The sequence below is a fragment of the Prosopis cineraria genome, unplaced genomic scaffold, assembly GCF_029017545.1.
Source record: "Prosopis cineraria cultivar Desert tree isolate PC_DT_omini unplaced genomic scaffold, ASM2901754v1 PC9, whole genome shotgun sequence".
NCBI lineage: Eukaryota > Viridiplantae > Streptophyta > Magnoliopsida > Fabales > Fabaceae > Prosopis > Prosopis cineraria.
The window spans coordinates 33,063,355-33,089,032 of record NW_026555340.1 but is presented as its reverse complement, the minus strand read 5'-3'; the positions used below and the strand labels follow the sequence as shown (position 1 = coordinate 33,089,032).

Sequence of the window (25,678 nt, the reverse complement as noted above, 5' to 3'; positions counted from 1 at the left end):
TAGACTACAATGATGTGACCCAACACAAACACTTCCTGGTCCTCGACATAAGAAGAAGAATTTGACGAGGCATCATTATCATGTTGAACAAATCCACGGCCTCCTTTCCTGACAGATGCCCGAATTAGTTCTCAATTTTATGGATTGGAGCAGTAAACATTTTCCCCCCGTAATGTTATATCCTTCATTTTATTCATAGCATTGTTAAATGACAAAATTCTAACGTCAGTACAAGATTTCAGAAGCTTTCATAAAATCTACAAGATTATACACATACATTTTGCCCTTCAATATTCCGCACTTCACAAATGAAGTTCCCGCCCAGCTATATCGTGTTACCAGAAGGAGTTGGAATCTTTAAGTTCAAACATGTCCTTTCTAAGATAAGAATAAGATTTACGACATTTTACAGAAACATTTTGAACTCTAATATTCCGTGCTTCAAAGGATGTACCTTTGACCTGTAGAAGAGACATGATGTAAAAAGGTCAAATTTGTCTCATAAATTCAAAAGATTTGATATAAAGTTCCAGCCCGCCCATGTTTTCTTATCAGAAGGGCTTGCAAAATTCAGTTCGAACATGTCCTTGCTAAGATTTTCACCAGTTCCACAAAAATCAATGAGCTTTGCTACGATTTCTGCACTTTCTTGTACATGTTCCATGTTATAAGGATCAGTCCACAATTTATTCACCAGCTGGAGCCTCCTTTGTTTCCCTACTGCGGGAACTTCCCATTTAGCATAAAGCAGTTCTCTTTCCTCGGCTGTAAGTTTTGAGTTCACTCGCTTAGCCAGATACTCCCTTTCTTGCTTAAGAGCTTTGATGCTGCATTTGATTCAAAAAACCAACAGCAAATGAATAAAATCGTTATATGTTCATATTCACTGGTCTATCTCATTTACTTAAGTAGAAATAAGATGCAGAAGCACACGCCACTTCTATTTAGAACAATCTAAAAGAAGGGAAAAGATTTTTTTTAAAAGAAAAAAATAACTCTTGTACCTAGCAGAAACTGAACCTGCAGGCTCATCCCCTAAAAGTGCAGGACTAGCATTCCCTAGCTCAGCCAGGTGTTGCTCAAGCCATGTCAATCTTCTCAGTTCAACTTCCAAATATGTATGATCAGAAGGATCTCCCCTTAACAAAAGATAAAACTGTGTGCGATGTACAATCGAAATGTGGCATAAATGCCACAACATGACGATTTGTTTTCTATTCTCTTCAAATAGAATATGCCGCGGCATGGAAGATCGTGCACATGTATCTACTTCGTTCACAAAGTTATTTGCTTCAAGCTCCAAAACCTACAAGGGTAAATATCAAAATAAGTATTTTTTCAAAATATTACTATTGGACATTTATTATCAGCAACATTTGGTATACTATGTTAATAGATGTAAGAGCTGTTAGGTGAAGGAAGAATTAATGCCATACTCTAATTATCCATGAGATAGATAGAGCACCAAAAACGGAATTTTAACTATACATCCAAGCATCAAAAAGGTAATGCTCTTTCAAATCCTATTTATAAGACAACTTTTAAAAATAATTTTTAGTCCAAAACATAGAATACTTTGTAATAATTAAATTACTTTTTTTTAATTTTACCCCTTCTTGATTAGCGTAAAATATTTAACGTAAAATATTTAGCGTATAATCAAGGGTAAAAATAAAAGTATCTCTCAATCTTTTATGATATCAAAAAAAAAAAATTAACTTTTTTTAAGATGTATGGAATAATTAAAAGTATCTTATAATAAGAACCGGAGTGATTATGTTCTAACTCTGTATGTCCTGTGACACATCATGATGAAAATGATTTCCTATTACAGCGCAACCCAGAGATTGGCATCCCATTAAAGGAACTGTGGAGCCTATAAAGAGTTCTGGCGTAATTGAAGGTTAAAGGCACGAAGTATTTCCAATGATATGAGTAAAAGGACACGGCGCTAAGTCATATTGATGTTAATGAAGTAAGTTAATTATAGTGGGGATCTCTAGAATTATTTGATGTAAAATAAATTTTACCTGGCAAACAAGAAGCTGCTTTTGGTAATGCAGTTTCGCCACTAGTTCTTTTAACTCAGTAACATAAATTCTGAAGCTTCGAATATTCTCCTCAACAGCATTCTTAAACATCCTCTGAATCTTCTTAACATTCATTGACTTTGATTGCTGCATAGCTGGACTTCCTTCCTGTGAAAAAAACACGCCTGTATGTGACCTTAGTCTTGTATCGCTACTTCTAGGAGAAATGTCTTTTTCAGGAGCCTTGTTCTCTGTTTCATGTTCCGTGACTCTAGAAGAAGAGGATAAAGGTGAGCATGGGGCGCGTATTATATGTTGCACGTTGGGACTGTTGCTTAAACTGAAAGGAAGAATTTTCTTCGTTTTCAATTGGGTCTTGTTCTCTGGAGTCCCTGCTGTACTCGGAAAAGACAAGACTAGCTTGTCAAAGGATTTTTGTACATTCTCCAACTTCCTTTCTAGAGATGAAATAGTGCCTCGTTGAGACTTCAATCGAGAGATCTCCTCCATCAAGTTGGCTTTGTCTGCAACCACAATATTTTCTGGAGTAGAGCTAGCTGCTAGCATGTCTTTGATTTCAGACAGCACTTTCGACAGAGCTTCAGCAGTTTCTTGATTTCCAAATTTGTGGGTCGCAAAATCCTTATGCAGATTTTGTAGTGCTCGATTTGCATCCTCACAGAGCCGTAGCTGCCTATTCTCAAGCTTCCGGATTTCAGTAACCAGTATGGATGGATCAGGAGAAGCCAGTAGTTTCTTCAGTATTGCATGCCTTCCTACTGCTTCTCTTCGCTCTTGAGGATGTTCATCCGGATTCGATTCATTATCTACAGGAAAGGAAAGACATCTAACCACTTGACTAGAAGGCTCATTTTGATTTAATCCCTGCAACAACTTGATAAGTTTAGTTGAGAGTAAATTAATGTTCCATAAATGTTGTCATAATCTCTCTTACAATCATTTGAACCTTATTTCTTCTTTCAAGCTCAAATTGAGATTGTGCAAGCTGCCGCCTCAGCTCTTCCATCTCACTCTCCATCTGAAAATTTGAATTTATAATTATCAAGTAATTGTAAATTCTCTTCATTCAAAAGAAAGGGAGGGATTATAAAACTTCAAGAAGGTCAATGTTTCCTATGTGAATTATATAAAGGATAAGGTGTTGTTTTATATATTTTTATAACAAGGTTTCGTATAAAACTATGGCATGTGTGAAAAGTTCTTTAAGAAACTCAATCACGGGAAGATTTAATTTAATTATAAACAAACCATACACTTGTTTACAGAAACTTTACACTTAAGGATCTGCATATAAGTGCATATAATTTGTTTTCCTTAGCATAAATGCCTTGGTCACCTATTGTAATGAGAGTTGACTGATGGAAGCCTAATTGCAACGATAAAAAGTGAAAGCCAAGAGGAGCCGTAAGCCTTTACTGCAAATGCAGAAAATATGGCACGTGATGAAAATCCTTGACCACGTCTTGAGACAAGGCAATGAAAAGCTAAAAGCTCATAGATACAAGAACAAAAAAAATCCATTTAGAAGATCAGAGGAGGTCATTCTAAAATTTAGTTCAGCCGCATGAAAATTAACACCAAGTATACCTGTTGAATTTTCAACTCTTTTTCAGCTAACAAAGACCTCAAACATGATGAAGAAGTAAGTTCAGGGCTTCGCAACTCTTCTTCAAGCCTCGCTACTTCCTTTTGCAAGTGTTTAAGCAGTGACTTATCTGAAACAATCTGCGGAAAAAACGCCCTCCTACTTAAGCTTAAATTGGCTTCCCCCCAACCCAACAAAATTGGCTAATTCTAATATGAAGAAAATAATTCCTAAAACACCAATATGAATATTAAGCTCACTAGGCATTAGGATTTCATGAATATGTGAATGCATTTCTTTCTTGGATAATACAACAACAACAAGCCTTGTCCCACTAGGTGAGATTGGCTATATAAATTGCACGACGCTATCGTGCTCTATTATCAATCAAGTTTTTAAAAATATTGTTAACTTCTTCAGTAATATCCAAGAGAATTTCCACTAAAGAAAAAATGATTCTCTACCAATTTAAGGCATTAGTCCCTACCATGTTTACTTGAGCATTATTAATGACATCCTTTGCACTGGTCGCGAATGTTAAGGTATTTCTTGTCTGATCCACATGACTTAAGGCTGGACTTATAGCACATATAATTGCTGTCCGAGCATTCCCCCCAAGCGAAGACTGCAAAATTCTGGTGAGTTTTGAACTTCTATATGGTATGTGACCACGTTCTCCACCACTGCGCACAAGGGACCCAAAAGCCCAATTAGACGCTTGTGTTATGACCAAATTACGTAGCAATAAAGCAACTTATCATATCACAATAATCAAGTCCACTACTACATTACTCAACTTCCCAGAGGAAATATAACTTGATTGGAAAAATCAAAAATCATCAAACAGCTCTATTTACACAACATAACCGAGCTCCACCAAAGTTTTTTGACAATCAGAAAACGCGCCATGTTGTAGAAAGTAGACCGTTAACATAGCTTTTCACTCAATGGAAGCAAGCAACTCGGTAAGACCGTTATTAAAATAGTTGGGATTCTTTTTTACAACCAAGTTTTTATCAACACCTCGGGATTTTTACTTTAAAAAATCAAACATCAATAAACTTACGAGTTATCATTTTGTCCTACAAGAAGCACAATAACAAGTAGTTCCACATGCATTGGGACATGTTACAGATATCTGGAGCTGCTAACCTTAACTTCCTGATGACTGTAGTGAGTGTCAATAAACTTCGATTAATGTGGCTGCCTTCCTTCAATCTTGCACCACTTGTCTTTGTTTGAGATATGCGTTCACTTCCAGCAAGATCCACCAGATTCTATAAACATTAGGAATTCCAGTCGCTATGACTTATTTGATACGAAAAAATTCAGGTCAGAATAAAGTAGATATGGCATACCAGACTGGCTAAATAAGACTTCAAACGGCCTGAACTTTCCCTTAGACTGCTCTCTATGGTCTGATACATATACATATATGGAGACAAATAAAAATTGGTTTAATGCTGGTAGAACTATAAGAAGAAAGAGTAAACAAGGATTACATATCAATAATTACGGAGAACCATATTGAACCTTTACTTAATTAGGAAGAAAAAACGAGAAGATTGACCATGTCAAGAGGGCATAGCCACCCCAAAAATTACTAGATACTACTTTTATTTCAAATAAAACTTATGTACGCCCGGAAGACTCCAAGGATGGAAAAAATATTGTTAAATATTGGACTGAGTAGCTAAATGATTGCTCAGACACTAATATGCTTGTTGTATCTCTATGAAGAGATAATGAAAGAATACAATCTGAGCATACCAGCCTGATTATTTGATGCGATCTTGAGCTTTTATCATTTAAAGCAGTTTCCCCAACTTGCCTTTGAGCTGCGGATTCAATGTTTGTAAGAATTATGGTAACATGAAAATCATCCCAAAACCATTAATGCATCTCATATTGAGCGTAAAGTGAATGTTATTTTCTACAAAAGTTTTGCCTCATATTGTACGGAGGAAATCGACTTCAAACATCGCAGGAGTCAAAGATATAAATTTTATTTGCATGGTGTGATGGCAAACCACTGCTTGAGAGAACCAGGAAGCCTTTGATTCTCGTTAGACAATCTACGTTACCTTCACAGATGCCGATCAAGTGCCTTAGATGTTGACCATCCCTGGCTACTTCTTCAGTTAGTTTTTCCACAACAGTCCCTTTCTGTATCCCGAAAACAAAAAAGAAAAAGGAAAGGAAAGGAAAGGAAAAAAAAACCGTCGTAAAGGATATGTAAACAATTTACTTGTAAATCTCATAGAAATATTCCTGTTAACTATACCTCAGGATCATCCAAGAGCCGGAGAGGGCCGGATTCACGATTCAATAGGTCAATGACCATCTCATTATAAATTTCCATTGCGGAGGCTCTCAAAATAAAATCCCTCGCCGGCGTCTGTGAGGTTGATATAAAAAGAGAACAGTCTTAAATCTTTTTTTTTTTTGGCTGTAAAACAAAGCAATTGGATTTTGTTCATAAGATTTATTTTAGAACAGCTCCATCCTTGCTCACCTCTTATCCAACTAGAATGTTATATAAAACTTGGGTATCAATTGTAACTTACTTTCTCAAAAAACTTGTAAATGTCTTGAATAACATTTTCAATTATGCCTCTCATCGTGTATGTCTTGCCACTGCTAGTCTGTCCATATGCAAAAATTGTCGCTGCAAAGTCCAGTAAATGTAGAGCGATTAAGAAGGATCAAAAGGAACCTTTAATATGCTCCAAAAATAATTAAATGTAATAATTTCGACTTTCGAAGAAGTCACCATTAATTCCCGAAACTACTGATAATGCAACGTCCCGCGCTCCATGTTCATAAACCTTTTGAGTTGAACTTGCAGGAGCAAAAACTTTATCTAAAAAAAGTAAAAAGAAACTTATTTAAATATATTTTCAACCGAAAATGGGGAGAAAATTCTATAACAATCTATAATAACTTACAGTTGTCAACCAGGTTTTTAAAATTCTCGCTCAATTTTTTTTAATTAAAAAACCTGGTTTTTAAAATTGCATATATAAAAGTTAAACATCCTTTCCCCTTAACAACCAGAAAGGTGGGGAGAACAGGTTTAAAAAACACAATATTTTCATGAAAGACATACCGAATGTGTATGCTGTCCCAGGCCTCTCTTGATTTGGATTCTTGAAAACAATGGTTTGCTCGTCCAAGCAATCCCAAGCAATTAGTTCATACATGGCTTGTTCCTTCCGGTTCAATGGCCTCATCCGAACGGTCACCAGTATTTTCTCCTCCCGAACTTTGGGACCACCAGGAGTAGATGAGAAATTCTGTTGTATCTTAGACAATGGGGTTGCTGGTGTTCCAACCATTGTGTTCTGTCTTTGGTCTAAGCTGCAGTTGTCTGCAGATTAGAAAGTTATAAAAGATGCATACTCAGATATCAGTATCTTAATTACCGTTATAGTGAGATTGGTATAAACTATTATCGGTGTTGTAGCCTTGTCGACTGGTTTTAAGAGGACAACTCAAAAACATAAAAGAACAAAAACAGGGTGAGTTTTTATTTTTGTTGCATTTCACAGCTAAAATTGTGAAACTAGCACTGGAAAGAAAGCCTGACGTAGTTTTAAAAATAACGATGAGGTTCCGATTTCAAAGTGAGAAGCCCTAGCTTCCTATTTCACTGCTTCATTCGACTGAACGCAGGAAGATCATCCAGAAAAGCATGTTCAACTGCATCAATTATAGTCACTGTTCTCCAGAAATAGATAAGGTTTGAAAGACATTTGTTGATCTACCTTATTTATAGAACAAAAAATTTCACCGAAAAGAACGAACTAACCACTTAAAACGGAAGATTGAATTCCTCTAGAATGAAGCGGAGGATCAGGACAAAGTCTGGAAACTGCTCGCTGTTTCAAGATTTCCAAGAATGGGAAATGCTCTGAAGTGCATATATGTTAGCAGGGAGAACTGAGAAATGACATGGACTGAAGACGCACTCACTGCTCGGTTAAAGAGAGGGTGTAACGGTTACTGAAGACGCTCTTTCCGTTCAGTGCGCGCACCTGGAAACTATAAACGGACATTTTTAAAATTCTGGGTCCCACTGCGGATGATCAATGGATGGACCTGTTCATGGGCTGCAGTACTCGGAGTACCAGACTGTTGGGTCTGGCTGCATAAGGCCTCCTTGGTTGGCTAACAGCATTATAAAAAAAAAATGGAGGAGCACAAAAATGAAATAGAAAATAAAGATAAAAACTGCCTTGAACAAAATTATCTATAAAATAAAATTGAAGTACAATAAAGGTATATAGTTAGAGACAGATGACGGAATCTTGCATGCTTTTTGTGAATGTTAATAATATAATAGTAGAATAAAAGTTTTAATAAATTAAAAGACTAAAATATCTCTAATTCTACTCTTCCAAGCCCAAAAACCTTCCGCCACAAGATTTGTAGGGAGAAGTAACCCAAGGGTCATAATATCAATAGTATCTTTATCATGCACACACCAATTGGCAGACAAAATTTCGTAAACCTCAGGTATATTCGCTTGCAGGAATTAACTGGCATTAGCGATGAAGGATGCTGTTACCAGTAAATCTCAAGATCTTGAGCAATGAAATTGGTGCGCTGACTGGTGAGCCGAATTAGGATGCAGCTTTGTGTAAAATTTCGGCAATACACATTCAAGGGCATCAGTTGCAATGATTAGAGCTCATCACATTTGCGATGAGGCTGTAGGCATTACGATTTCATCAGGCATTAAAATTTCAATTTCACCATGTTTTGAACGGAGGAGGCAACAGCATTGGAGGTGCTAATGGCAGAATGGCTTGCGTGCCTGACGGACAAAACTTCCTCATTTGTGACAGAATGGCAGTCCGCTAGCGTCCCCCTCCCTAAACAGATTGACTCCAATGCTACCCAAAAAAACATTCATTTATCTAAATATTACACTCTTAAAAATATTTGTCCATATGCTATAAATTTACAGCTCAATTTATATCAAAGTGAGCTCCAACTTTTTTTATTTAAATATTTGAGTATATAACTTGACTTTTGCTCGTCAAGAACAACAAATTACCAGACTTCAGAAACATTAAGTCTCAGTTGATAACAAAAAGTCTCTGGGCTCTTTTATTATAGTTCACCCGAATATAAAAGATACATAAGACTTGGTAAAACAAGTATTTCAATTATTATTAAGATGTTACGAAACGTAAACGGTTTCAAGTCTAAATTGAAGATAAAAATAATTGATAAACTTAAGACTATGGGTGTAAAAATGTGATTCGTCTGAGTGTTGTCTATCTCTCTCTTTTGCGATTTGGTGCTCCATTTATAGTGACATAGTGATGATAACTTTTTCTTTAAAATTCAAAATGCTCTCCTACAAATAATCAGGGATGTTACAAAACTCATGGCATAGTCTTTAATCACTGTTTTTTGTTTTTAATAACCAACCCATTTCATTAAGATACTTGGGCATGATGATACTGTTCTCGCGAGACTCGGGATAATTTGAAATTGTATCTGTATGTACCAATGATCCATAGAGTGAATTTACAATTAGCGGGATTTCAATATGTTTATCTAATCGTGGCTTTTTATTAAGTTCAAGATTGACCTTTTTATTTAGATTGTTAATTAGATTTGACTTTTCAATTACTTAATTTATATTATGACCTACTTAAAATGCTTTGACAAATAAAATTTTATATTTAAGCCAAACAACTTCCGTCAAATTGAATTCTGTACTTATATATAAAAAAATTAAAATTTTAAATATAGCTTGACAAGTTGTACCTATCATTAGCCTCTTATTCCAAGAAATTCTCGTACCCACTTTCCATCTGCCCCCCCATCCTTCCCCAGCCCTCCTTCCCCGCTCGTTATATATCCATGGGTTTATAATTATAAAATAACATAAGTATAATCAGTTGGGTAAAAAAGCGTGAGTAAGATGTATAAATTAATTATTTTATACTATAAAATAAGTAAAAAAATAAAATAAAATTATTTTATATCATAATCTATAATTTTATCAGTTGTAAATGAATATGAATTTATATTTACTATTTTTGTATTATTTAAATTATCAATATTTACACACTAATTAATTTTGTATGTTAGTTAATTTTAACTGCTTTCTTAGCAAGTGTAAGTTAGATAGAAAAATTTTATAATTAAAAACTGATGAAGTATTATGTCTATAGACTGAGTTGGCTTCCCTCCTTTTACTTTTTTATTGGCCCGGTTGTTTTAGCTTTTTTTTTCTTAAATGAAAGAATCATTTATTTTTTGGAGGAAAAATCTATTTTTTGAGTTTTTATTATGTTTATTTCAATTTTTAAAAATAATCATGAAAAAGAAAATCTAATTATTTTAAGAAAATACTTTGAGCTCATGAAAATAATCTGATACAGTAGATGAAGCTATTTGTGAATATATTTTTAGTCAAAATATTTTTTTAATGGTCAAAATTAACATTAATTAGAGATCTGTTATCTTCTCTATTATATGCTAATATGGAATAATTGTGAGAGCCACACACAGTAACAACTATTTCATTTTTTACGTTAGTAGATAGTAAAAAAGGTGACATAGTTTTGAAAAAAAATAATAATTTTGCACTTAAAAATAATTGTTTAGGAATGATATTGTCCCATCGTCTAGGGTGCCCAACAAAACATTCAGAGGAAGAAATGTTCTCTAACTTTTTAACCCTAAAATTATATATTATGATTTAAATTTATGTAATTTTATGTTGTTATTAATTACTCCCTTCATTAAAAAATGTAAGATATCTTTAATCGAAATTCACCTCCAATAAAGTAGTTATTTATTTTTAAACTAATCATATCTTTCATGTTTATTTTTATTTAATAGAGTATTTTACCTTAAAATAAATATAAAGTGATTTGTTTAATAGGAGTATTTTTTGAAAAAAAAATAATGATATACACTTTAAAAAATTAAAATACCTTAAATTTTTAAACATCCAACCTTTTAAAAAATACCTTACATTTTTTATTTAGGGAGTATATAATTATTTTATAATTTGTATAATTTTTTAAATCATATAATTATTATAATGATAATTAATAAAATAATATATAATTTTTATACATAATACATTATTTAGATTATATATAGCTACCCAATTATATGTTGGTATCTCCTGGGCAAATATGTGTGTGTGTACGCGCTGGAAGAAGAAAAGAGGCAACAATGTCTAGGATAACATATATTCTTTATATTAAAAAATATAAAATATTTTTAATTAAATTTTATTTTTAATAAAATAATTATTTACTTTTAAATTAACTCTATCTTTTTAATTTATTATTTTTAAATACTCCATAATAAAGATAAATATAATATCAATAAGTATACTTTTAAAAAATAGATAATAATTACATCTCAAAAAATAAAAAATATCTTATATATTTTTAATAATTAATTTTTTAAAAATTATTTTATATTTTTAAATAAAAAAAGTAATATATATATATATACACACACACAGGGGATTAGAGATAAAAATGCTTTGAAATTTTTTTTAAAAGAACACCCGATATCTTTATCTTTTTAGTATCCTTGTCTTTTTAAGAGCAGCAATGTTTTCCTAAAAGCATCAAAAGTAAAGCGATCTTTAATCTTTGACCAATGTCTGACTAATATATATGCAAGTGGCAAGCCTTTTGCATTAAGTGGACTCCACGTGGAGTAGCTTAGAACACCTCAGCCGCCCCATTGACAATTTACTCTATTAAATAAAAATAAATATGAAAGATATGATTGCCATCATCTTCTTTGCAATTTACTCATCTAGAGCTTTAGGATGCCAACCACTAAATGGGCCATTGTCTGCCGTCTCTCATTGCCTTCTCTCATTTGCAACTAAGCAAGGCCCCTTCATCTCCCTCTCACTCAACCATGGATTCACTGTCAAGTTCTCAAACCCCAACCCTGGAGATCATCAATCTTCGATCGATAGAGGTAGGGGTAGCGTCGTTAAGTTCTCAAATCTCAACCTTGGAGATCGATTATCAATCTTTGACCAATGGAGACATAGGGGCAGCACCGAGTCAAGTCACTTTAATCGGCTTGTTGGTGAAGCTAAACAAAGGTAGAGATAACAGTTGGAAGATGCTGGCTGTGATCGTGTGAGTGTTCTCGAAAGCTTCATTCTTGCCCTCACTGTCGAATGCTACAATGTAAATAGAAGATTAGCCTTCAATGGGAATCTGTCTTTTTTTGGTTTCCGGCTTCGTTCCAACTTAAATTCATCACCTTCTTTGCAATTTACTCATGAAAAAAAAAGAGAGAGAGAACTTGGTATCCTAAAGCTCTAGAAGAGTCCTCAACCCATCTAGTGGTTTAGGTAATCCCATCGTTGTTGACGCCGATCCTCTGTCTCAATCATTTCTGAATTGTTTCTTGTTGATCCACATTAAATTCTTGGGACTATTTTCGTTTATTGAGTTGAGTTTGTGTTATATTATTGCAATGTTGATTGATATTTCTGGTTTAATGATTTGTGTTTATGCATAATCCCTATTCTCTTCGCCTCTCTTTTCTGCAATCGAATTTCCTACTCGATGCCATAGGTTGTGGTGCTTTTGATAGCTTTCGTTGAGGAAGAAGAAGACAGCGAAGAATTGTCTGGATATTTGGAACAAGATGGTTTTTGGCGTGAGGTGTCTTTGGCTTGCTCTCTATGCTTGTCTCAGAGATTGCAAAAATGATAGTTGAATCCACATCAACAACAGCCAAAAATAAAAATAAAAATCAGCACCCCTCTCTACGTAATTGCATCATCTTCTTCCTTCTCATTTATATGGAAAAATCAGCTTTGATTTTTTTTTTTTCCTTCTTCTATTTTTCTTCTTTTCGATTCTGCTATGAAGGCCACTGCCTTTTCTGTATTCAACGTTTGGTTGTTTGTGGAACACACGACATTGGATGCAGAAAGAGAAGGAAGAAGATTATTGCCACTGTTAACTCCTACTCAAACAAATCAGCTAATTCCAATGAGCCACCTTTATTTGATTTTGTCAAACTTTGATTTTAATGGTCAAAGTTGGGAACTTTAACAGTGGGACAAAATTGCTGTCTATTTTAAAGTTTCAAGGAAAAATTATTCTAACTAAAAAGTAAGTATACTAGTTGATCTTTTGAGAAAATTTTTGGAATATTTTTGCCCTCTAGTCTTATATATGTATATATATTTCACTCACGCACGTAACGGGGACTAGAAACTGGAAAGGGTAGAGAGAGAGAGGAAGTGGGTGCCGGAAGAGGACGGGAATTACTTGGGATAGCATGACAAGTAGCTTGTCAGGATTTTAATTTTTTTTTTAAATATAAGTACAGAATTCAGTTTAGCAGTGATCGAGTTCTGTACTTCAATATTAAAAAAAAAAATTGGAACTCAATTTAATTTATAATACCTAGAGAAATATTTTTAAAAGTGTAGTACCTAGACAAGGTTTTTTTTTTTTTTTTGTAAATTTGTCTCCTTCCAACGATTTTTCCTTGGAGTGGAATTTTTTTTGTTTTAAATATTTCTTGGATGAAATTTTATAAAATTATTTTATTAATCAGTATATTTGGCCCTTTCTATTTAAAAAAATCATAACAATCAAAATTTATAATTGATTATCAAAAAACATTATAATATTTTATTTTTAATTTAATTTTTATTGGATGCATGCCAAAGAATTCTGTAAAACTTTACTTATATATATTTTCCTATTCTCATTTACTAAAGAAAAAAAATCCTTGAAACATACTAATGGGAATTCGGACCTTATAGTTATCTCCAGTGTTTGCCAGAAAACTCTAGTTTCCTGAAAATATCACTATAACGTTTGCGTTAAAACTTTGCAGTTTGCGTAGCTCTATCTTTCTTTTCGTACACGGATTCTTCTTTGTGTTTACTCACACTTTCATTAAAAAACAAAAATAAAATTCCCTCTTCATAATCAATTTTTTTTTAACCATATTATCGTCAAATGAAATTCTGACAATTCAAGGATCATTTTTAGCAAAATGTTTTCTTTTCTTTCCTTCTATATTGCTCAGCTGTTCACATGAAATTTCACAAGCTTAATATTATCTGTTTTATAATTAAATATTTTAATAATAAATTTTCAAAATACTAAATTTGAATAGCCAACATTTCACCTATTTCCGTTGATAGAAAAAATAAAGTGAATAGTAAAAAAATCCACTTCTACTGTGGTACGGGACATTCATGCATTTGGAGTGTGATTGTCACGACAGATGACACAGGCGTTGAAAGCCATACATACATACATACATATATATATATATATAAAGAAGAGCTACTTCAGTTTTCAATTTCCAATTATTTGCTAATGTACAAGTACCAAGACACGCTTGGCCACATCAACAACGACAACGAGCAGCTTGTCGAAAAAACTGCTGCTCCAAGTCCTGCTTTATCATTAATTTTTTTCTTTCAAAACTAACAAAAAAACAATGGCTTATAATTTAAGTTGCCTTACAACCGGAGCTCCTAAATCCAAAACTCATATAATGTAAGCACAAAATAATGATCTTATCTTGCTGCCAACAAATTGACATGCTAACCAGCAGCCCTTGCATTTTCTATTTCTTGCCGTCCTTCTTCTTGGTCCTTCTCAGTTTCATGATACTCTGGGACAGTACACTAGATGCGCTCTTGCCTTCAAACTTTTTTGTCATCTTTACGACACTTGCCATGCCTTTCCTTGCAGCAGCTCGGTGCTGTGGCCTACGGCTCATCATCTTCCGATCAAGTGGCCAATATGCATAAGGCTCAAGCTTGTCCTTCCTCTTCACATCCCCACTTGCTTTCTTGCTGACATATTCTCTCCCTGTGTACGCCCACCCAGACTCCAATTTTTTTCTGCGCTTCTTCACCTGAGTTCCAGACTTCCCAGACAAGTGACTATCAGCTTCACTCGTAGTATCAAAATCAGCCTCTTCAGGTTTTCCCTTCGTCCAATCCCCTTCCTCGCATATAATCAGGCGTCCTTCGGAATCTACTTCAACCTCATCATCTAACCTTGACTTCCTTTTGAGATGCTCAGATGATTTAAGAGCTGAAATTGTTTTCTGCCTATCAAGCAAATCAAGCGGCTCATCATCCGATTGGTCAGACAAGTGCTCAAGCAAATTCTTCTCGTGTCTGATCTTCAACCTAGGTAGAATATGCAATAACTGTTAAAATCCATTTTGATAGTGAACCAATCAAGATAGGCACAAGAACAATCTCATTTTGCCAAGTCAAGTTTTATATTACTCGTGTGTAGTCAGGTTAAATGTTTCAAAATGTTTATCATCACAAAATTTACCCACAAGGCAATCAATAGAAGACTGGATAGATTTAGTACTACAGCTCACCTATATGAAGATCCTGCTGATTTACTGTGTGAGTAAGACTTGCCCCCTCTGGAGATGGTCTTCGCCAAGTATTCTGCATCAGTTCCTCCACTCTCTTCATCATCAAAATCAGAAAAAAAATTTGTATGGTTCCACATACTTTGCCTGAAGCTAAGAGAGAGATTGATCATGATCATCATCAACAAGAATAGAGAATTACATTGATCAGATGCTGAATAAGACATGTTAATTATTTTAGTTTGCAACATGACAACAAACACAAACATGATGGGCGTCTCAAAGGTGGTCTGATGTTGAAAATCATGAAACCAATCACAAAGCTGCAATACTTCGCTACCAATAAAATTTACCCATTCATCAAGAAGCCTCCTAGCTAATCACATTAGGTATCACGTCCTTGGGCCATTTTTATTTATCACTCAAGATAAAATTAATTTCATGTCAAGTTGCATGAATTTAAGAGAACTAAATATCAACATATTTGAGTGGGAAGGTAATAAGACTGATGGTTAAAGTTTTGAAATAAGTGTCCTTGCCAATTAAACTAAATATAAATGTAAAATAATCACAATATAAACCTGGATGTAGGTGCTTTTGAAAGACAAGTTCTAGTTTCCTCAGTTTTAGCACCTCGTTTCCTGTCCTTCCGCTCTTTGATCTGCATTTAAAACAGGATTACACATCTGATAGAGTGTTGATGAGAAAATTTATCATATGATGCTGTTCAAGAGACCTTGCGTATGTTGGTAAGGAGTCTCATATGGTCTTCAGGCATGACAGCTTTAACTGCCACCAGTCCACACTTTCTAACAAGCATTTCCAAAAGATGCTTAACCTGGAAGGAAATGATTCTCATCACGACAATGCAATATGAACAAGCACAAGAAACAGAAAAACGGCAGCCACCAGCAACAGGTAAATGAAACAGCATTAAATATGATAATACCACTGGATAGCCAAACACCAACCTTCGCTTTAAAATGATTCTTGGTGTTATCTTGCCACTTCATCAAACCTTCCACCATGCTCTTAAGGTGCAATTGCAACCATTCTGTTTGTGATTTAGCCACTAACACCTTTAACAAACCTAAATTGGCCTGCAGGAAGACTCAACACTGGTTTACTTGATTTTAGAGCATAAATCAATTACATTGCTTCATTCAGCAAAGCATGTAACCATAAAACAGAAGAAAAGGAATCAAACCTTTATAATCTCTCTGTTTTGTCTTTGAAGTAGGAGGAAAGTAGACGGAAGCAAATTGAAAGCAGTTGAAATAAGGTCAGAAAACTCATAGGCCAAACGAGCTAAACCTTTGGCTGCTGCGCTAATCATATGCGGAGTTTCACTAACCAGGCCTCTAGCAATCTGAGCCCCAGAAAAAAGAACAGAATCAAATATGGTGTATGGTCTACCTAAAAAATACCCAGCTCATGTACAATGAGTTCAGAATTAGATTACATTAAATCACATCCAATCAAGGAAGAGACTGATAACACATTATTTATCAATAATTTGGTGAAGAATTCAAAATCTATATTTACCATATTGAAAATTTGACATAAATTTTCTCTATTGCCGCCTCTCTCTTCATCTCCAAGTGCATGGCCAATTTCAACAAGAATGTCATAAGCCCGATTCCTAGTTTTTTTATTAGCCTGCAAAAAATATAAATTTTCCAAACTTATCACCTCAGCAACCTTATGAAGTCAATTTCAAACATATCAACAGAAGTGATATCTGTGTGATAGCTGACCAAGATACAGGTATCACACAACATATTTAATATCATATACAATAAGAATGACCAACTGCAGTATAAATGTCATTGCAGAAACAAGAGAATAAAATAATGAAGGGGGAGATAAAAAAACCAGTACAAAGCAATGTTTTTTATGCTCCAGAAAATATATTAAAATGCCTTACAAAACAAATACATATATGACTCTAACCCAGGGAAGTTTTGAGAGCAATATAAGCAATGAAAAAAGAATCACATGATATTTCAGGAAGGAGGCCAGCACAGACTCAACAAAAAGGACAAAAAGGGCAGAGTAATGGGGAATTAGAATACAAAGGGAGAAAGTTCGCCTGAATTCCTTCTCAAGAGATTTCACAGATCAGAGGTTAACTATGTCGCAGCTCATAACCAAGGATCAAATCAGAAATAACCAATGACCTGGGCCTCACATGGTGATAGGCCTTGAACAGATGTAATACTCTAGCACTTCCTTTTCAAATTCACCTCTCTGAGATCTTAGATCTTTCACCACTTTCTTTTCCAGAGAAAAGAGAGGATATCAAAAGACTAAAGTAACATGAATATCTTCATGTGAGCTCCACCATCCTCCTCTTCCAATCAAGTCTCAAGCATCTCAATTTGAAGTGTATTTGTGCGTCATTCACACTTTCTTTGGCAATAGATCCATTTAAATTCCATTTGCGCCATAAACAGATTTCCACAATAGATTTATCTGGATTCCATTTGGATTCTCTTAAATTAAAGGAGCAAGATTTCTCACTAGAGATAATCCCTAATACCATCATTACCATGACTGAAAAAAATAGAAAACAAGGGGCAATAGTTTGTTTGAATTCCTTCTCAAGAGATTTCATACATCAAAGGCTTACCACTCACCATACAGTGGCTCATAACCATGGATAAATCAGGCTATAACTAATGGATTGTGCCTCAGACACTGATGGGCCTTGTACATACATAATACTCAGAAAAATACTTTGATTTGGATAACCACGAGAAAACACCTAACCCCAACTCCCAAGAAAAACAAAAGCGAAGCAAAAAACAGACAGAATGCACTTGCTAGACATGTGCCTGCGCCAGTAAATATCCATTGCTAAGGTTACAAAAGGCACTGCATACTGAACCAGTAAGCCCCCTAACGCAAAAGAGGAAAACAAACAAAAAAAGAAAGAAAACGTAGATGCTTTCATATTGTTTTTACAGTTGTCAAATTGAGAAGGGCAATAAATGAAAGTACCAGAAGAAAGAGTTTTTCCACAAATAAACCAAATTACCTCCTTAAGAGCAAGTACAATTTCTGTAAGGAAAGAAGAAATAATTTCACGCCACCTTTGCTCCAAACTATCCTGTTGCATTGCATAATCTCAAATGCATTACACTTGCAATATAAATATAGCAATATTCTACACATCAGATGCATCATGACGACAACAAGGTTGTTTAGAACGTAGAAGCAAGAAAAACAACCTTAAGTACCTTGGAGACATGGACTATTAGGAAGTACAGGCAATTTAGTCTATGGTGTTTGGAGGAAATATGACATAAAGGCAGAACTTCAACCATAAGCGCAAGCAGCTCCTCCAACTTTGATGGAACAAACTCACTTGAATCCTATTGAGAAAATCCATAAACAAACAAGTTACTAGCTTGACACTACTAAGCAGCAAAAACACCAAATATTAATATGACATTTTGGTTCTCCAGGAAACATAATGTACACTAATAGAATGACATTTTTTATTGTACTGCGACAACCAAGTTCAGACCAGTAAACTAGTAATTAAACAATCTGCATCCATTAAATGATTGAGGCAGGGAAGTTGCCAGGTGAACACTAGTCAAGATGAATGAGTAATGACTACATGATAGTAAACATTTTAAACTATCATATGAACCAGATAAACAACTAAAAGCACAAAAAGAAAATACCCTGAGAATGACTGAAAGAACTCTGTATCCCTTCTTCTGTATAACACCATCAAAATCCTAGAAATAATGATTCCTCATAATCAGCATAACTTTTAATCACGAAAAGGAAGTTTAGGGGATTTATGCAAAGAACAAAGGATTATATATATCTCCTTCAAACCTGTAATGCTGGCTTTATTGCAACATACAGCAGATCAATCTCTTTAGTGTTTAAACCAGGCAACAGGGAAACTGCCAAGTCAAGAAGCTGTGCCCTGGGATTAAAAAAGTAGAAAAAGGAAATGATTACTGTCAACTATATGCAGACACCCACCATGACCATAAGACACCTTAGTAAAATTCATGACACAACAATCTAATCACAAGTTTGGGGGCCAGGAAAAAAAAAAGGAGAGATGTCAATGAACACCTGACAACTGAGGGTGACACATTATTTGATGACCCATCAACCTGTACTGAATTGGCATTGTCTGCTTTGCCGGCCTTTTGCGTGACTTTTAAAAGCTCAAGCATTGTGCTTTTGAAGAGCTTGGATGTCACCGCTCGATCTGATATGGAAGCAATCTCACCAATTGTGTGCTGTAAACAACACAAAATCAATTTTAGGAACTTCTTACAGTAACTAAAGACAACCAGGTACACATTCAAATCTAATGAAAGAGGGGGGAAAACTTAAAAACAAATAAGAGAATCTAGTTTGCTTTTGAACATTGTGAACTATAAGAAATGTCCAAGAATTGCATCTATATGACAACATTCTGATTTTGAATAAACCAACTTGAGAAAGAAAAATCCCCACACAATGTGTCAGCAGTAAAAGCCCATATATTATATTATAATTCAGTATAAACTTACAATTTGAAAGGCCTAAACTTGGAAAAGGCAGAGGTGATATGTGTGAGCTGAAGATATCCTAAGTATTTGGACTTGTCTATAATAGTAATGATCTCAGTTCCAACATTATGGTCATAATGCGGTGATTTAGAGTTTAGTACTGATTGTAGAGTAGTTACCTTGTCATGGAAAACTAAAAGCCAATACAAGAAGAAGAAGCTATTCAAGCAAACTACGCCTACAGATTCACATTGATCAACTCACTGCAAGCCTTAATTGATCACCTAGGCACATGGAAGCTTAGACAATGATGTAAATATAAAATCTTGCAAGCATCAAATGACATGACAACCATAGCTTCATCATCTACCTGCAGTGATGCACCTATCAGTGTTACTTCCACTGTTGCAATAGGCACTAGGAATCAAGTGCCACAAGCAGTTTAAAGACAATATGCACTTTTTGGGCAGTGGTCAGCAAAATCTGTATCAGAATTCAGTCCTAGAACTAGAACAAAATGTGTAACATATGCCAAATAGAGTAATAACAATATGAATGCCACAGAGGTGGGTAACACATGCATATAACTATTACAAGGCAAAGACGTATGATAATAAAATCCCACATTAATCTCATAAATCTTAAAATCTTAAAATATTCTCAAATCAGGGCAACCAAAAGGTCTGTTCAGTAGTAAAGCATTACAAGAACTATTTCCAATTGATTTAACTTAAGTACCTGCAGACAACCTCCATCATCTTTTGTGGACTTCAAAAAAACCTGTGATAGAACGGTTAAAAGTTCCTGAGCAGAAGACTTCAGCACATTCAAATTGCTTGTTGCAACCTGTTTTGTATAATGGACCGAACCAAGCTCACTAGCCAAATCTCCACCCACATACTGCTTATCATCTTTTTCATCGATAATTTTCTTGTTTTGCTGAATAAGAAACTGCAAACTTGAGCATATTATTCCTTGAATGTCAGGTTCTTTTTGAAGTGTGATACATAAAGTTCTTTTCAGATCCATGAAACTTTCAGTAGTGTCCAAAGGATAGTTGCAAAATGAAGGCAACAAAGACCACAAAGAGTATGCAAGAGCATCTGCATTCCTTGATGACATTATCAGCCCTTGTAGCTGAAACTGCAAAACATACAAGGTAAGAAACAACTTGTTCTGAATAATGATAAAGCAACTCATCAATAATATTTCATACCTGTTGAGACCTCTGCCTTAAATGACCAATCACACTCAAAATTTCCTTTGTAAAAAAGCTTAGACGTGCACCAACAGTATAATGTTTTAGAATTGGAAAGAGCCAAATATTTGCATTGGATAAGTCATCTGCTTCCAAATTCAGAGGTAGAAGAGAGAGAAAAGTTTCTGGTCCCATTGCAACAAGAGCAGAACCAAGGCACTCATGCAGCTGCACGTTTAAGAATATTGAAGATCAGTCAGCTGCAATACTTTAACAAATAAAAATTATAATAATGATCGAGCTTTTAACCCAATCCTACACTACCAATCAAACTATAAATGGAATCTAATATAATCAGAAATGTAACAAAATAAAAGTGCTATCAATACCTTCAATAACCAGATTTTATAGAGCATAACAAACTTGGAACAACAGTGCACTACAACGAGTCTTATTTTACTAAGTGGGGTTGACTTAGAACAGCAAAGCTGAAACTATATTTTTTCATTGGCTAAATTTTAGAACACATCAAATCTAACAATAGCACTCAATATCAATCCAAATAGCACATGCTAAAAACTAGATCTGCCACCTCATAAGGAGCCCTCAAAATTATCAAGACAGGTCACTTTCTTCCGAACTTCAAGATTAAGGTGCAATTTAAAACAATGTTCAACCTTTTTAACTGCTCAAAATTGGGATAGTTGGTCTACATTTGATAAATAGACAATACAACATGCATTTTGGATCTCAGCATAAAATACCTAACTATCGAGAATGTGTTATATAAATGCAATAAGATGAAGTTAGTTGGGGTAGTCAATAAAGGCGTTAAAAGGCACTGAGGAATGTTAGTAAGCCAACAGCTATATAAGGTGTAAGGGTCATTGTAATCGGCATGGTGTGGATTTAGTTTTCCTTTCTCTAGTCTCTCTCTGCTCTTTCTCTTTCTTTCACATTCTCTTTCCAATTCTCTTCCATTCTCTCTCCCCTTTCCTCTCTTTCTTACCTTTATTCTATATCAGAATACAAGAGTTAAAATAGATAAGTGATGTTTCCAATAAGGATCCCCTAGTAAAACATGCAGGATAAACCAAAGAGTGAAAAATAAAATCCTTGAGAATAGTTAGCATGTAGTGAATGTGATGACAAAAAGACCAAGTCTTCTGCAGACAAGATGCAATGAATGATACATATTGTATGATCTCTGAGTTAAACCAAACATGCTAGAAAAGCCCAAAAAAAAAAAAGCAAATTTGTCGTATCAAATTTTCAACTCTGCATCAGTATTATGGAATCAAAATAAAATGTGCCATTATAAAGACGGAAAGACCTGTTTCCTAAAAGGGAAATCTTCATCAGATAGCTTCTGAAAATCTGCTAAGTTTTTAACTACTCCTCTCATAAAACATGCGGAATGATTTCCTGTATTAACAACATTAGTCACAAAGAAAATCAGCAACAATAATTTGAAGCTTGAGAGATGAGATTATGAAGAAACAGAAACTATACGATGAAAATATCCCAAAAGGGGAGCTAGATAATTAATCGCCTCAGTACAGGCAAGCAGCAAATTTTTATGCACCATGTTATGAGAAATAATCTTCTTACCAATGCAGTTTAATGACAAGAAAAATAAATATGAATGAATGTTGTGAAGTAGAAAAGGACTAGTCTTACCTATGCAGTTCAATGGCAAGAAAAATATATGTGAATGAATGTTGTGAAGTAGAAAAAGACTAGATAGCAATCCAAGTACCTAATTTATGAAACATAGCCGACACAACTTGAAATACTCTATCCCAGACAGCATCAAAATGATAATCAAGCAGGCTTTCAATAGTTGCACAAACTTTTTCAATGACGGTGGGACCAGACCTCCTTGATGGAGTGTGTGCATTCAAAGATATCTGATCAACTCCCTGTTTAATCAAACTTTCATCAATACAAGAATGTATCAGACTCTTGATTGAACCAGTGGCTGCACATATGGCCTCTTCATGTTCTGATGACAAAATATCTGCATGTTTTAAGGAAGAAGCATACTTCCATAATTAATTTGTGACAGCAGATGCACATACAAAGACACACAAAGACTTCATAGCATTTAATTCTGCTAGTATAAGCATTATCTGTACTCCACCATTCAAAGTGCATCCAGAATCTTACCTTTGAGAGCATTAAAGACAATAGGCAGCTTGATAACACATATTTGTCTATTAAGGGTAAAAACTTTATTCATTCCAACATCTAGCAAACGAGATGTAAACGTCATTACATCTCCAGACATCTCATTCGTTGAGATAGAAAGAGCCAATGAATTTAGTAATTCAAGTAATGCTTCAGGGGAAACCTCTGATGCTGGGTAAAGACAAAGAAAACTCAAACCATCAGTTATGCGCCTAGTGACAAGGGGTTGATGTAGATCCAAGAGAGTTTTGAAGTACTTAAGAATGCTAGTCTTGCAGTTCAGTGATATAAGAGGAAGGCACTCTTTCAAAGAGTCAAGAATATATAGAACCTGCTGAGCTCCCTTAGGTCCTTCACCAGAACATGCATTTTCTCCGCCAGCAAGCAGAAGAAACCTCTCAAGTATGCTTGTAATTCCTTCACTAGCAGATACCAGCAATGGTGATTTTTGGAAGCTCAGTAACACATCACGAAGACACGAATGTGATTGCCTTCTAACCTGTAGATAGATCCAATTAGCACGCAATATGAAAAAGGAAATGCGTTGTGTTTTTCCAATCACTGATAGATATATATTTTGTTAAAAGGATGAGACCACCTAGCATCTTGGGGTCAAATCAAAGAGGGCCTGAAGTCCCAAGCAAATATCAACTGTGTTCGGTAATGAACGTGAAAATTATGCGTGAAGTGGCAAGGAAGATTGAACGCTAAGAAGAGTTGAACCACACTGAATGTGAATTTCTTCTAGCATATCATTAAGTCAGTTTAAACGTAACGTGGCAAGGAATTTTCTGCCTTCTATTAATTATGAAATCACTCCCACTGCTACAGAGAATAAGGGTGATGAACAAGTTACAGAATTTATTTCTCATAGTACCTTTAGTCGCGAATCTATGACGAAACCCAACAAGACACTGAACAGCTGAGACACATCAGACCACATTATACTATCCCTGTGTATCAACAGATGCGAAACGCATTTCAATCCGGCAACAACAGAAGTCTCCGCCATCGAAGGAGACCGAAGAACTTGCACCAGAAGGTGCGACAAAAAATCCGTTTTCTTCTTCAACATTGCAACGGGTACGTGGGTAATGACGATGGAAAGAATTGTGAGCAGTGCGTCCACGATGTGGTTAGGGGCATCGGGTTCAGAAGATAGGCGGTCGAGGGAAGAACATGCGGCACCGAAGTAGGCAACATGTGTGGAAGGAAGACTTTGTTCTTTGAACTCCTGGGACATGGCGCCAATAACAGCACAGAGATGCTGATGACTTTCGTCGGTGGAATTGCCGAAGCGAGAGAGGATGGAACTGCAGAAATCCCCATTGTCTTCGTCCACGGAGAAGTAAGGTCCTTCCGGTTCGATGCCTTCCATGGCTCTTGAGCTAGTCGGCCACTGAGTGCTAAAACCCTAATTCCGTCCACACAGAGACGCGCCAGGGTTTATAGCCAGAAGCCAGGGAAGCTTGGGGTTTGCATTCAGCGGGTTCTCACCGAGGCAGCCTGCAGCCGTTTCAATCCAAATTGATCTGCGGTTCATTTAAATTAATTTTTAAACATTTTTAATATTATATTTATTAATATAAAAAATATAAAATTTTTATAAATATATTCATCACCAACTTAATTAATACAAATTTAATCTACCAGTCTAATTTAATATAAAAAAATTTTATAAATTAATTATTTAAATGTATTTTAAATAGACTAAATTTAATATTAATTTTTTTATTTTTTTTAATAAATATAATATTTAAAATATTTAAAAATTAATTTTAATGAACTGCAAAGATTAATTTGGGTTGAAATAAAGGGATAGAATTGGTTCTGGCCTTAATGAACAGTTGATGCACCAAATGCAGACCGAAAATTTGGGGCCTCTTCCTTACCCTCCTCTTTTCACTCTTTACCTTTCCTAATCATTAGATTATTAGATCAAGATTTATTTAGACAATGCAGATTTCATCTATTATAAAATTATTATTAAAATATTAAATTATAAAAAAATATAAATAATAAAATTCTAAATTCTAAAATTTTATAAGCAAATAAAAATAGATTAAAAATAAAATCAAATAATTTTCAAGGGATTAAATTTAAATTGTCCAATTCAACATAAGAGAAGAGTTTTTGATATAAATGAAAATAAAAGTGGAAACATAAATAAAAATGAGATAAAAAATGTCTAATATGATGATGGAAGCAAAATAATAATTTTATTTAGTAAAAAAAATATTTAGTAAGAAGGATGGTATTGAGTTTTCATTAGAGGTGAGAATAAGTCATATCCCTATCGACAAGCATATGAACTTAATTGAAACTTAATCTATTTAGCTGAGTCTCCTTGGCTAAACAAGAATATTTTTAAGGCATGTTTGGCTAAATAGGCCAAACCTATTGATGCCTTTTATTTAATATATATATATATATATATTAAATGCTTTTTTTCTGATTATATTAAATACATTTAATTTATATTTAAATTTATATTTATTTGGTTCAATGATTGAATCTTTTTATCAATTTAAGTAGAAATCAAAACCTATTTCTTGAACCTTTTTTAAAGGACTACTTAATAAATAAACTTTTAAAAAAGTTTTAGATTCGGTCAAACTTATGGTAAGCTTAAGTTTGAGCTTAAGAAAAATACATACTAGCTCAAGCCTATTTAAATAAGGTCTGGCTTGATCTATTTTTATCCCTAGCTTCTCATGAGGCTTGAGGGTATAAT

The 25,678-nt window shown here is 34.5% G+C and overlaps 2 protein-coding genes across 10 annotated transcripts; both read right to left on the bottom strand.

Moving 5' to 3' along the window:
- Positions 1–225: 225 nt before the first annotated feature.
- On the bottom strand, positions 226–7,631 carry LOC129319796 (kinesin-like protein KIN-7B). 7 transcript variants are annotated; one of them, XM_054964862.1, is made up of 15 exons: positions 7,448–7,631; positions 6,746–7,006; positions 6,410–6,499; positions 6,204–6,304; positions 5,921–6,034; positions 5,721–5,802; positions 5,407–5,474; positions 4,995–5,054; positions 4,789–4,913; positions 4,124–4,319; positions 3,639–3,776; positions 2,986–3,069; positions 2,031–2,915; positions 1,005–1,306; positions 226–827 (listed from the first exon to the last, which is right to left on the bottom strand). In XM_054964862.1, exons 2-15 carry the CDS (start codon positions 6,972–6,974, stop codon positions 500–502), a joined length of 2,802 nt encoding a protein of 933 aa, XP_054820837.1. In that variant the 5' UTR covers positions 6,975–7,006; positions 7,448–7,631; the 3' UTR covers positions 226–499. The 7 variants fall into 7 exon arrangements, with proteins under 7 accessions (XP_054820837.1, XP_054820840.1, XP_054820839.1 ...); XM_054964865.1 differs by having other exon boundaries at positions 2,998–3,069; XM_054964864.1 differs by having other exon boundaries at positions 6,746–6,996.
- Positions 7,632–13,971: 6,340 nt separating this feature from the next.
- On the bottom strand, positions 13,972–24,450 carry LOC129320102 (uncharacterized). Of its 3 annotated transcripts, none has more exons than XM_054965287.1 (18): positions 23,822–24,450; positions 22,924–23,443; positions 22,514–22,774; positions 22,088–22,179; positions 20,773–20,982; positions 20,295–20,699; positions 19,132–19,301; positions 18,883–18,976; positions 18,723–18,779; positions 18,261–18,404; positions 18,068–18,139; positions 16,573–16,686; positions 16,235–16,396; positions 15,999–16,127; positions 15,764–15,865; positions 15,609–15,688; positions 15,031–15,180; positions 13,972–14,827 (listed from the first exon to the last, which is right to left on the bottom strand). In XM_054965287.1, exons 1-18 carry the CDS (start codon positions 24,320–24,322, stop codon positions 14,254–14,256), a joined length of 3,837 nt encoding a protein of 1,278 aa, XP_054821262.1. In that variant the 5' UTR covers positions 24,323–24,450; the 3' UTR covers positions 13,972–14,253. The 3 variants fall into 3 exon arrangements, with proteins under 3 accessions (XP_054821262.1, XP_054821263.1, XP_054821264.1); XM_054965288.1 differs by having other exon boundaries at positions 15,031–15,174; XM_054965289.1 differs by having other exon boundaries at positions 18,270–18,404.
- Between the last annotated feature and the right edge of the window lie 1,228 nt (positions 24,451–25,678).